The 14152-nt window shown below is 40.0% G+C and overlaps 1 protein-coding gene across 2 annotated transcripts in view; it reads left to right on the top strand.

Moving 5' to 3' along the window:
• The window catches only part of LOC146003509 (uncharacterized), a 79946-nt gene that overhangs the window by 30763 nt on the left and 35031 nt on the right, over nt 1–14152 (top strand). For both annotated transcript variants that reach the window (XM_083141796.1, XM_083141797.1), the window contains exons 3-4: nt 426–510; nt 4291–4459. In XM_083141796.1, the coding sequence (XP_082997922.1) occupies nt 426–510; nt 4291–4459 (254 nt within the window). The remainder of the gene's footprint in view (nt 1–425; nt 511–4290; nt 4460–14152) is intronic.

The following is a 14152-nucleotide window of genomic DNA, read 5'->3' on the forward strand; positions in this document are numbered from 1 at the left end:
GCTCACTAACTGGACTCGCGCGATCAGCTGGAGTTGTTATCAAAATAATCTGACTCTACATACTGTTGAATAATTATTAAATTTTTTATAATAGGTGCAAACGTGATATTCGGTAAACACGAATATATAAATTTCTTATCACGTTGTCTGTTGTACGAAATTCGTCATTTAAAGTCACATTACTAGTAGAGTAAATTTGTTACCTATCGCCCCTCCACTTTGGTTCACCAGGAGCCGCCACTGGTTGGAAGGTAGGGCCTCGCGAATTCTCATCTGACAACGTAGAGCTTACGTGACCAGCACCACTTGCCTGCCGCCGCCTTTATCTCCCACCCCCAGGAACTCGGTGATTTGAGGCTGGGTGAACCTCAGAGCCTCTGAATGCTTTGAAACTAATTCGGTGTTCTCTCAATTATATTTTTCAGAATTCAATGGAGACTGACAGAAATTGAGAAACTGGAGTATGAACTGATAAATCTTCGAGTGCTTTACCAAGACTGCATTTATAAGGTAATACATAATTATATATGTAAATACATTGGCGGATTTAGGGAGCGCGCGTGCTCCCCTTAGGGCAAAAGTTGTTACGCTTCCCCCAGGAGACTCCAACCCGAACCTCGTCCCGTATTCGGAGCCCAAAGATGACTAGTTTTATTATGGAAACTGAAAAGGAATGTATCTTTTTATCCTAACGAACAGAAAAAGTTCGAGTAACATAAAATATAATCCTTAAGTAATATCCTTTATCAGACTGTCAAACAATTCAAAGAAAATGTTTATTTATGAACAGCTTAATAGCTACTGAATCTATCTGAAATTGAAATTCGCCGCGAATGAAAATATTATCCAAGACATCTTCATTACAGGTCGGTAATGTTAATACACGAATAAAGTTAATATAAACCAGCAAGACCAGTGGCTGCGATACCACTTTGCCCCCTCCCCTGCAGAACTGATATTTTTCTTTGCAGTTTTCAGTTTGAATTAAAAACCGCGGGACCCTTCTCGAATTAGGACCGGAAGGATGAAGCGACTTGCAGCCCGGGCTGGCAACCACCTTGAAATATTACCTTTCGTTCCGGGTTCACCAGCGATAAGAGGAAATTCCTTCTCACCAGTGCTTGTGATCAATCAAAGCCGCTGAGAGAGGACCGGAAGGTGAAGCGACTTGCAGCCCGAGCTGGTAACCACCTGGAAAGATTACCTTTCGTTCGGGATTCACCAGCGATAAGAGGAGACTCCTTCTCACCAGTGCTTGTGATCAATCAAAGCCGCTGAGAGAGGACCGGAAGGTGAAGCGACTTGCAGCCCGAAGGTGAAGCGACTTGCAGCCCGAGCTGGTAACCACCTGGAAAGATTACCTTTCGTTCGGGATTCACCAGCGATAAGAGGAAACTCCTTCTCACCAGTGCTTGTGATCAATCAAAGCGTTTCAGAGGGGACCGGGAGGGTTAAGCGACTTGCAGCCCGAGCTGGTAACAACTTGGAATGATGTCATTTCGTTCGGGGTTCACCAGCGATAAATAAAATTCCTTCTCGCCAGTACTGGTAAGCAATCAAAGCGTTTCAGAGGGGACCGGGAGGGTGAAGCGACTTGCAGCCCGAGCTGGTAACAACTTGGAATGATGTCATTTCGTTCGGGGTTCACCAGCGATAAATAAAATTCCTTCTCGCCAGTACTGGTAAGCAATCAAAGCGTTTCAGAGGGGACCGGAAGGGTGAAGCGACTTGCAGCCCGAGCTGGCAACCACCTGGAAAGATGTCCTTTCGTTCGGATTTCGACTTGGATAACAGAAAATGCTTTGACGACAGTGGCGGTGCGCGATCAAACGTTTTATCCGGGGTCGCGTTGCTTCTCGCTTCCAAATTTGGAGGCTGACGGACGCGGGTATCAAAATCAATTTACTTTGCGCAGCGATTTTCATTTCCACTTCATATATTGAAGTGGGATGATTAATGGAAATTTTTCGGTGTCCGAAATGAAACATATCAATGAAAATCACCACTTGCCAAATTAATCTAATTATATTTTGCCAAAGGAAAATAAAGATTCAATTAGATCCAGTCATTGTCAAGTAATTTGAACAATTTTTTTATATTTCTCAACGAGCCTAATCGAACTTATACTCTCTCTATATATTTATACTCGTGTACTTTCGACGTGGCCTTTGGCCACGTCTTGTACGCTCGCATGCATGACATGCGGCCACGTTGTGGGCGCAATCATGTTATAGATGGGGTTCTTCATGACTTTGAAAATGTCTGCATGTTGTATTGGATGATGGGGAACATATGTATAACTTTGAAAAGTTTAGAAAGTAACTTTGTGTGTTGGGCTCTAATAAGGTACAAATATTCGAACTATTTTTGTCTATTTTCTTCATAATGAACTGAGTAAATAATAACCGTTTCAAGATAAGTAGTTGGATGTTTTGCATCAACGAAATGAATAGCGACTAAATTGAAAATGCAATATTTACGTATTTTGTTATTTTCACATTTTTGAACGTAATTGGGTAATAACTGTTTTCCGTCAAATCCCTACCTTGCCTCTGTAATAAATTCTGATGCTCGTATTTTGAAATTCGAAAAGTCTAGCATAATTCCCTTACAGTAGTTTCCGGGATGAAAATAAACTTTCTTTAAGTTCCCTAGCAACGTCCGTTTCTATGGACAACAACAGGCACGGCAAGCTCTAAGGAATTGCATGTCATTATACCCCCTAAACATTTAGTTAAAACAAGCACGATGTAGATATTTACGCATTGAGTATAACAATATATACGTAATCGTATCTGGGCTGAAACTCCTTATTATGTAGATGTCACCCTTATTTCAGGCACCTTTTCAAAACCATGAGTTCATTCATCTGTGTGCTATTGATCTGTGAGAAATATAATGTATCTCGACAATTAAGAATTCAAGGAAAAAATGTGTGCTGCAAAAAATGTCCGTGGCAACGGTTGCTAAGGACGTGAGAAAAGGGCATTTTCACCCTTAAGGAAGGGCTAATTGAGTGATTTTTGAATTTTCTCGGCCTTTTGGGACAATTTAATGGGGGGTCGTAATCGGGCATTTTCCGCCTCCGGGGCTTTCTTCATGGAGAACATTTATGTCAGTGAGTGGTGGGATTGGGGCTATATATATATTGGATTAGATTTCAAGGGTACATATTAATTAATGTATAAAGATTAATATATATATATATATATATATATATATAAAGCTACTTACGAGTAAAATTCTTAGGATTGAGACATCAACTTTAACAGTGGCGTATACTGAGTCAAAGGTCTGGGCTATCTCACTAAGAAATCAGGTTGCCAACTCATAGGAAATCAGGTTGCCAACTCACAAGAAATCAGGTTGCCAACTCCAGAATCACCATCATCCTCTCACTGATATGAATAATTTTATTTACAATTTCTGATCGATTTTTCTCCTGTATTATATTCTCTAGACTTCAGGCTTCGCAAATAGCCTAGCTACCCTAGAATATACGCTTCTGAACTTTTTATAATAAATAATTTACCAGGCTCAATAAGGTTGAGAACCACTGTGCTATAGCACGGTAACACATATTTAGCAGTCGCCACTGGTCTATGACAGATCAGTTGAAAACAGTTTATCAATTATTTAGAATTTTCAGCTTAAAATGCAGGCTCAACCAGGACTCTGCCAACTTATTTCAAATGGAAAAACCCCTAAGCAATAGTTTCCACCATCATTCCTTTTCTCTGTTTTCACATGTTTAACTTCTTACTCAATTCTAAGTGTTTCTCATTAAGGACAAACACAAACATCCATTTCTTACCCGGAATTCGAACCTAGATCAGTTGGCAGAGCCGTGGCATGGTATGCCAGAGATCCGGTTTCGAGTCCCGGACAAGCCTGCATTTTTCGCTGAAATTTCTGCAAAGTACATCTCCTGCGTGTGCCAAATCTTAAGGTAGTTTAACAATTGCTAAGAATATTACAAGCATTTATGGCAATTCAGTTTTATTAAATTTCACCCAAAATTATTAACTTATATTTGAAGGGCTCGGGTATAAAACATGGAAAGTGACATTTTGGTCATTTCTGAGTTCATTGCGATAAAAGATTATTAGAAGCTATACTGTAGATAAATTGTTTTCGTGTTGTATTTAAAAAATTCAGAAGGCTTCACTGAGTCCAATCCAAATTGAATGACGTGGCAATTTCACTCAAAAATTGAAGGATGACACATTTTACTTTGTAACTCAAAAATGGCCGAAATGTCACATTTCCATCTCAATTTTATTCCAACAGAAAGAGCTAGCCTATGAGAACTTGATCCGCACTGTTGCCACTGCTAAGAAAAAGTTCCTGGATTTTGACAAGGACTGCCAGGAAGAGGAGGCCTTTGTCTATCGCCAGGTGGAAGAAGAGAAGAAAAGGGTTGCTGAAGAGGTGGAGAAAGTTATATCAATAGTTAATAGTAAGTATATACAACCATGGACAGTGCTTTTTTGGGGGGAGGGGAAGTAAGGTTCCGGTACTGTTTAACTTGGTTTGTTATTGTGTTCATCATAAGAACTATTCCAAATATGTGGTATGTTCATAAATAATCGTACAGCCAAGTAATTACACAAACACAATTCTTTTGTTCAAATGAAATGTTATTCGTTTTATTCTCACCTATAAAATGGTGCCAGTATGGCGTACCATTGCTTACTGCCAGAGGAAAAGCACTGACCGTAGATGTCACATGTAATGCAAGTGTATGCCTTTCTGTGAACAGTGTAAATTATATTCTGTGATGGAAAGTCAATTGTTGAATACATGGGTGGGGGAATGAGCCAGTCCATTTACTCCCCTGGAAATTGGCATTGTCCATTTCAATTGATTGATTGATTGATTTATTTATTATTCACCTTAGGGATTACAATGATCCATGGTTTCATCAATTACATGATATCATATTACATTGCATATTACAATAGAGTACATTCTTGAGTGTTACACAGTGATCCAATGGATACATAATATATTTGAAGATTACGTAGATAATGAGGCTATACACATATATTCGTAACAATATAAAGTTTAACAGAGCAAACAGATATGTTTATCACTCTTTATATTCTATCAGTGGAGTTATTTATATTCATTTCGTTCCTTTATTTTTTCTAGGAATTCATTCACTTTGTAGTACATGTTTTCAAGTAACAGAGAAACAGAAAGCTTGTTACTTTATATTGTTGTAACAGAAATAAAGTTCAGTTAGTTGGTATTCGAGCAGAATAACAAAGTAAAAACAGTGTTACATCAAAAAATTGAGTTTAAAATACATTCTACCATTTAACGCAAAGAATAAATGGTTCCAAAATTTTCAAAATTCCAAAAATTAGTTCTCTGTTTATCACTGACTTTATGGCTAAAATTTTCCACTAACTTTTAAAGTTTTTTCTAGAACAAGGTGTGTTAAGTTAAAAACAAAATACAATAACTTGCATTTCAGTATCTCCTAATGTAATGAAAAATATCTGGTGGGACAAGTATCCCCAAGGATATAATAATAAATGTGAAATATATTAGTTTATTTTGATTATAATAGTTATTTTTGTGTTTTGTTCTGATACCCCTACAAAGATTTCTGTCTATCTGAGTCCCATGGGCAGTGACTAATCTACATAATATATGCTGCATTAAGTTGGTATTTTATAGGTCTTCAGTCTGTTAAATATACAGGGTGATTCAGAATTTCTATTACACACTTCTAGGGGTTGTAGAGGGGACTAAGATGAAGTTTTGACAAGGAACGCATGTCAGGAAACATACCGTTTTGGTACTACACAGATGAAAAGATCACATAATTTCACATCTCTCGCTTTACCTGCGTCACTACAAGAGCTGCTCGATGTGGCGACCCTGAAATTCGTTGCAAACAGTGTACCCCCAAAGCCCGAAGGATGTTTGCATGCACACTCTAAAAATACCTGGTGTGTGCTGAATCGTGTCTGCTGCAGCCAGAACTCGTGCAACCAGGTCTTCCTCCAACACTATATGAGTCTCATAAACAAGGCTCTTCATGTGGCCCCATACGAAAAAGTCGAGAGAAGTTAGATCCAGCGATCGTGGTGGCCAAGGAGTTGGTCCACCTCGACCTATCCACCTGTCCTCGTATGTTTGATTGAGATTATGTCAGACGTCATGACAAAAGTGTGCTGGTGCGTCATCATGTTGGAACCACTTGTGCTGTGTATACAGGGTGTTTCTAAAGGTCGTTTACAACGCTTGGGAGGTGATTCCTCACACGAAAACAAGCAAAAAGTCTAAGTTCCATTTTTACGACTGAGGCTTCGTTTCCGAGATAGGAGCCTCGCAAAAGGTGACAAAGTGAACGTCACACCTGACTGGGACGAATACTATAACAGATAGAGAGGCGGTTCCAAGGGAATCATAAAGGAATCGTATGTGCTCAGTCCGGAAGTCACTATGAAAAGTTCACTGCACGCATGCGCAATGGAGTCCTCAAAGGAATTGGGGATTTCCAGCAAGACCAATACATGGAAGGGGTATGTAACGAAGCAAGAAGGACCGTGACAATGAGAAATGAGTTCAAGACAACACATCCCGACCTCAAACATCAAAACATGAGCACTGAACACAAAATCCGAAAAGTTGAGCACGGTTGCATACCCCAGTTACACGCGAGGAATGAACGAATCATGTCATGTGGCATACGAGAGACACATTACTCCACCAGGAGGAGGGAAAGAAAAACACAATATCAGATGATTGCGACAACGTGTATTTTTACACGCGACAAATACGTAATATCCCCCCCCCACACACACATACACAACAAACAACAAATGCTACAATATCTTACGCACAGACAGTCCGTGTCACTGTACACCAACTGAAGATGTCACTTTCACCACACAAAGGGGGTGGGGAGCAATACCAAGAGTGTTCTCACTGAGATTTGCCGAGGGCAATAATCACAGACGGTTTTCAAAATGTCTGCCATTTACTTCTACGCAGAGATAACAGCGACGAATCAAGGATTGTCGAGTACGAGCAAACAAGCCAGGTGTATCTGCTACCGTCGCGGCGGCGACGTTGATCCGAGCAACGAGGTCCTCAGCTGATGTGACAGGTGTGTCATATACGAGGGTTTTCATTTCTCCCCAGAAGAAAAAATCGAGAGGGTTGAGATCTGGCGACCTCGGTGGCCAAGGCACAGGCTCATCCCTACCAATGAACCTATTTCGAAACACGTCATGCAGGAAATGTCGTACATCACAATCGAAATGAGCTCGTGCACCATCGTGTTGGTACCACATTTCTTGCCGCAGTGCCAAAGGTACGGTCACCAACAGTTCAGACAGAACCTCACTAAGAAATGCATGATACGTGCGACCATTCAGGCGAACAGGGAGAATGTATGGTCCAATTAAATGATCATGTACTATCCCGCACCACACATTCACTGAAAACCTGTGCTGGTGATGGGCCACAAAAAGTGCATGTGGGTTGTCAAAGTCCCATACATGACTGTTTCTACTATTGAAGACATCCATCCTGGTAAAAATGGCTTTATCTGTCCACAATACGTTTGCCCCGAAGTGAGGGTTTGTGTCCATATGATGCAATAACCATTGGCAAAACTCCATACGAGGGCGAAAGTCACGAGGTAACAGTTCTTGTACTTTCTGCAATTTAAAAGGGTGCATTCCTTCCTCTGACAACACTCGCCAAACATTCACATGAGACGTGTTTCGTGCCCGAGCGAGCACTTGCGTACTGGTGCCAGGATGTTCTGCGACCGCTGTTAACACATCTTCTGCAAACTGATGTGTGCGTACACTTCGGGGTCTTCCAACTTCTTGCCGCGGTGGTAACACTGGCCCTGTTTCACGCAGTCGACTGTCCACTACCTGAAAGAAGGTGTGAGACGGTAAACGTCTATGTGGAAAGCGTTTTCCATAAAGACGCCTTGCCTCACGGCTATTACCACGTGCCTCCCCATACATGAGATGCATGTCTGCTAGCTGCTGGGTGGTATACGCAGCCATCTGTGTAATAGGGAGCTGGAACTGCAAAGTATTGTTTTTGTTTAACACTGGCACACTGCACAAATTGGCCGTATCACCGTACGAACACCACAGACCAATTGTTGCGATACTTGACTTGCCCACTCCACCACGTCAACTTCTTTCAATACAACATACTAGTACTCTTCAATGCGTATGACAACCTAGACCGAACTGCTGATCATATCCCAGCACCTGCAACACGACTGGAACGACTGCCGGAGAGAACCAACCCTTCGAGCTCCTCTCGCGGGAACAGCAGTCATAAAGGTCAAACGTAGACTACGAGAGCCAGATTTGCGTGTGCAGCGCTTCCAAAACTGGTCTCTTTTACGTCACAATGATCGCGTGCGAACACTTTTGGTATTGCTCCCCACCCCCTTTGTGTGGTGAAAGTGACATCTTCAGTTGGTGTACAGTGACACGCGTAAGACATTGTAGCATTTGTTGTTTGTTGTGTGTGTGGGGGGGGGAGGATATTACGTAGTTGTCGCGTGTAAAAATACACGTTGTCGCAATCATCTGATATTGTGTTTTTCTTTCCCTACTGCTGGTGGAGTAATGTGTCTCTCGTATGCCACATGACATGATTCGTTCGTTTCTCGCGTGGAACTGGGGTATGCAACCGTGCTCAACTTTTCGGATTTTGTGTTCGGTGCTCATGTTTTGATGTTTGAGGTCGGGATGTGTTGTCTTTAACGCATTTCTCATTGTCACGGTCCTTCTTGCTGCGTTACATACCTTTTCCATGCATTGTTCTTGCTGGAAATCCCCAATTCCTTTGAGGACTCCATTGCGCATGCGTGCAGTGAACTTTTCATAGTGACTTCCGGACTGAGCACATACGATTCCTTTATGATTCCCTTGGAACCGCCTCTCTATCTGTTATAATATTCGTCCCAGTTAGGTGTGACGATCACTTTGTCACCTTTTGCGAGGCTCCTATCTCGGAAACGAAGCCTCAGTCGTAAAAATGGAACTTAGACTTTTTGCTTGTTTTCGTGTGAGGAATCACCTCCCAAGCGTTGTAAACGACCTTTAGAAACACTCTGTATAGAATGTAAACATAGGACGTTGGAAGCAGCACACATGACATTAGGTGAGTGAAGACGTCGCCCTCCATCAATGTGGGTTGCCTACTGTGAAGCGGGAGATGTGAAATTATGTGAGCTTGTCATCTGTAAGTTTACCAAAACAGTAATTTTCCGGACAACTAACTAACTCTCTCTCTAGCCTTCTTAAACCCGAAGGTTCATGGCTGCAGCAACACAGGCTTTCCATCTGTCCCTATCTTGAGCAAGATCGATATACTCTTTTTCATCCCTACCGATTTCCCTTAGGTCTATCTCAACGTTGTCCCTCCATCTTCGTCTTGGCCATCCTACAGGTCTCTTACCATCAGGTTTTCCAACAAGAATCCTGTAAACTCCTCTTTCCTCTCCCATTCGTGCCACATGGCCTGCCCACCTAAGTCTTCTTGATTTAATTATTCTAATAATATCTGGACATGAATACAAATTATGTACTTCTAAATTATGTAACCTTCTCCACTCACCTGTCTCCTCATCCCGTTTAGGTCCAAAGATTTTCCTAAGGATCTTATTTTCAAATACTCTCAATTTATGTTCCTCTTTCAATGTAAGGGACCAAGTTTCACATCCATATAATACTACAGGCAAAATTACTGTTTTGTATATTTTAACTTTTAGTTTCTTAGATATTAAACGAGAAGACAAAAGTTTATGAAGAGAGAAGTAACATGCATTTCCTGAATTAAGCCTACTTTTTATTTCCTCTTTAATATATTTTTCATTTGTTAATATTACTCCTAAGTGATTATGTCAGACGTCATGACAAAAGTGTGCTGGCCGCGGTGGCTCAGTCGGTAACGCGTCTGACTACCATGCTCAAGGTCCCGGGTTCGATCCCAGGCCGGTTCAAATCCGGGAACTTTTCTAACGGTGGAAGCGGCCCCGGCGCCTACCCAGCGTCGAATAACATGGGTACCTGGGGGAAACCCTGGGGGGTAAAGGCAGTCAGGGGCGTGATGCTGATCACATCACCCCCACTCACGACCGGATCAAGAAAGTGTGGGGCGTTACCCCCACACCCCCTATACGCCTTCATGGCGTGGTGCTATGCACAGGGGAACACTTTACCTTTTTTTTTACTCCTAAGTATTTGAATTTGGAAACTGGTTCAAACGAGTTGTTATCAATAATTAGATTTTGATTATTACCTAACACTTGGCTTCGGCCTGTAAGCATATATTTAGTTTTCTCTTTGTTAACTTCCAAACCTATCTCTTGAGCAGTTTTGAAAAATATTTTAGCATTATTCTTAATTGTATTCACATCATCCCCCAGTAAGTCTACATCATCTGCATATGCTAACAACTGAGTCACACCATTTAATTTTAGTCCTTCTTTAGTTTCTTTTACCTTCCTAACAGCATATTCTAAGGCAAAATTAAAGAGCAATGGAGATAATGCATCTCCTTGTTTTAACCCATCATGAATTGTAAATTTGTCAGACATATTAATACCCACACGAATTTTACTTTCTGTTTCACTGGTGCATATTTTTATCATACTAACAAGCTTCTTAGGTATTCCAAACTATACTAATATATTATATCATTTATCTCTTTTGACCGAATCATATGCTTTTTGAAATCAATGAATAGCTGATGGACATTTTGATTATATTCCCACTTTTTTTCAAGTGTGTGTCTGATGTGAAAAATTTGATCTGTAGTTGATCTGTTACATTTAAATCCACATTGATAATCACCTATAATTTCATTATCATATGGGGTTAGTCTTGTTAAAAGAATGTTAGATAATATTTTACATGTTGTTGAGAGTAGAGAAATTCCACGGTAATTATTGTAGTTCATTTTATCACCTTTTTTAAACACAGGAACAATTATGGATTCTTTCCACTGTTGAGGGATTTCTTCTTTATTCCATATTAAACAAATTAATTTATGAATTTGACATATTAATGAATTTCCACCATATTTAATTAACTCAGCTGGTATTAAATCAATGCCAGGTGCTTTGTTATTCTTTAGCCTTTTAATAGCATCTTTAACTTCAGTCAAGTTAGGTTCTGGAACTAAAGGTTCTGCTGTGTGGACTTCATTCAATTCTGATTTATCTCCTACATGAACATTTAAAAGGTCATTAAAGTAGTTCTTCCATCTATTTAGAATATCGCTTGGGTCAGCTAGAAAATCACCGTCTTTATCTTTTATCAAGTTTACTTTAGGTTGCCACCCCTTTCTAAACTCATTTACACCTTTATATAAATCTCTGATATTTTTATTTTTGCTGTTTGTTTCAATTTCGTTAATTTTGCTTTTTAAGTAATCTCTTTTTTTACTTCTAAACGTGCGGTTAACTTCTCACTTTATTCTATTATAATTGTTTAGATTTGTATCATCAGAGTTATTTAACCACCTAAGCCTAGCCTGATTTCTTATTTCTATTAGATTATGACATTCATTATCAAACCATGGCTTACTTTTTCTCGGTTTATGGTATCCTATACTTTCTTTAGCTGCTGATTCTATTGCATTATGTATGTGCTCCCAATTCTTATTTACGTCTGTTTCATTTATATTTTCATCATCATTTAAATCCTGCAAAATATCAAATCTATTTGACAGTTTAATTTGGTAATCTTTCTTAATTCTTTCATCAGTAAACTTTCCTGTATCAAATTTTATAACTTTTAGATTTTGTTGCTTATGATTTAACACTGAGAGTCTTTCTCTTAATTTAGCAATTACTAAATAATGGTCACTGGCACAGTCTGCACCTCTATGTGTACGAACGTCAATTATACTAGTATGTCTTCTCTTATCAATGAGAATATGATCTATCTGATTATGAGTTTTACCATCTGGAGAAGACCAGGTATATTTATGGATATCTTTATGTTTAAAAGTGGTACTTTTCACAATTAAATTCTTTGAGGTTGCAAAAGTAATCAATCTTATACCATTATCATTACTTAATTCATGAAGACTTTCTTTACCAATCGTGGGTTTAAATGTCTCTTCTTTGCCAATCTGTGCATTACAGTCACCTAACAGAATTTTCATGTCATACTGAGAAAATTTATCAAAGACCTGTTCTAACTCTGTATAAAAATCATCTTTAATATTATCATCATTATCTTCCATTGGTGCATGTATGTTTATTAAAATAATTTTACACCACCTACATGGGTTCCTTATTAAAACTTGATCTACTAAGTCCCCTCTACAACCCCTAGAAGTGTGTAATAGGAATTCTCAATCACCCTGTATGCCAGGGACGTCGTTAAGGGGGGGGCACGCGGGGGCACTGGCCCCGGGAAACTTCCACCTGGCCCCGGGAAACTGTTCTGTATTTGCTGGAAATTTTACTTTGATGACAAATATTACAAAATAATTCTTCAGTAAATTTTGCTTGCAGTTTGAAACACTTCTTCAATTTTCAGTAGCACGAACCCAAGCAAGGCATTTCTTTCTTATTTCCCTGTTTCTTGCTTGTTGAACACAAACAGATGTATTGGGAGGGGATGCAGTTAATGATTTTGTGGTCCGCCCCGGTCAGGAAAGTCTGAGACCTATTGAAAATGCACTTTACCTCCCTGCTTCACACCAGATCCAGAATCCCCCAAAACCCGCACTTTCCCTTCATCTGGCCCTGCACTGGCACCATGGGTGCCGAAAGGACGACACAAACAGGAAGATTTAGCTACGGGTGGCTAGAACTTTCTGGGTTAATTATTTTATGGTTCAGAAAAGATATCCCCATGCGTTTCAAATTCCAAGAACAGAATTCTATTGCTTATCCCTTTTTCGGTGCGGGAATGAATGACATAACGGTTCTTCTCACATGCACTCAACCCTCCTGCTAATGACCTGCCCTGCAAAGGAGGGGAAATACCACTTTCTGAAAAATCGGAGAAACATCGAAGCTGTCGATTCATCTGTTGATTTGGTGGACAATTGATATCTGTCAGATAGTTTGAAGTATGATTTGTGGTCCGAGCGGTGGTAAACTTCTGTAAACGTGAGAAGATAGAATCGCAAAGTGTTTGTGATCTCGTTTTCCTACATCGCGAGTGAAATGTCGAATGAGAAGCTGCCAGATTGTCTTCCTCTGGAAACAATGGATCAGGATCGACCAAATATCCAACATATTGACATTCTAAAAGAGAGTCTGACTACCACACAAGATTCTGGGTTCGATTCCCACGGTGGTTGATCTCATGTATAATGAAGAATAAACCACGTTTCAATTAAGGAAGGAAACTAGATATGTATAGCAAATGTTTTTACAGCCGTCTGCATGCTCTATAAGTATTATGTTACAAAATTTCTGACTTAGTCTTTCTGACTTTCTGTGTTTTTTCTTAATTTAGCTTCCACCCGCAAATGCGGAAGCTGCTGCTGCTTAGGTGGCTAGGTTGGCTAAACATACAAATATAATTAATCCCTAGTCATACAGCGAATATTACTTATAATATAATCATGAGTTATGGAGAAGCTAATAACTTATCAAGCATTTTCTGTTTCTATTTGTTGTGCAGTGGTTAACAAGGTGCATTACGATGCCAGGGGTCCTGGGTTCGAATCCCGGACTGGGAGTGTGTGTTCTTTATGATGGTCCTCTCATCAATTTCACATCACTCATTGTCAACTTCATCTTCACGATTAGCCAAAAAGTGTCAGAAAAGAGAATCCGGGACCCCTTGATTACAAGGCGGCGACGATACCACTGCGTCATCGAGGAGGGGCGAGCAAAACTTACAATTAGTCAGTAAAATTAATATTGAGGGACAAGGCCTGCGAAGAGTTCCTTCATTCGGTTGCGCGTGGTCATCACATCGAGTCCCATTGTTTCGAGAGCAGAATTTGCTTCCATATCGCTTTCAAGTATACTTCCCAAATTGTCATCACGATGTTGGAACAGCACAGAAATTTTGGAACTTATTACCCAGGGAAGGGGCTCGGGGGCTGCAGTCCTTTCCCGAAATCCTACAAATATCTGATTTGAATAATGTGTAGTAGTAATTAAATTTACTTCATT

The sequence above is a fragment of the Lepisma saccharinum genome, chromosome 20, assembly GCF_977018435.1.
Source record: "Lepisma saccharinum chromosome 20, izLepSacc3.1, whole genome shotgun sequence".
NCBI classification, from domain to species: domain Eukaryota; kingdom Metazoa; phylum Arthropoda; class Insecta; order Zygentoma; family Lepismatidae; genus Lepisma; species Lepisma saccharinum.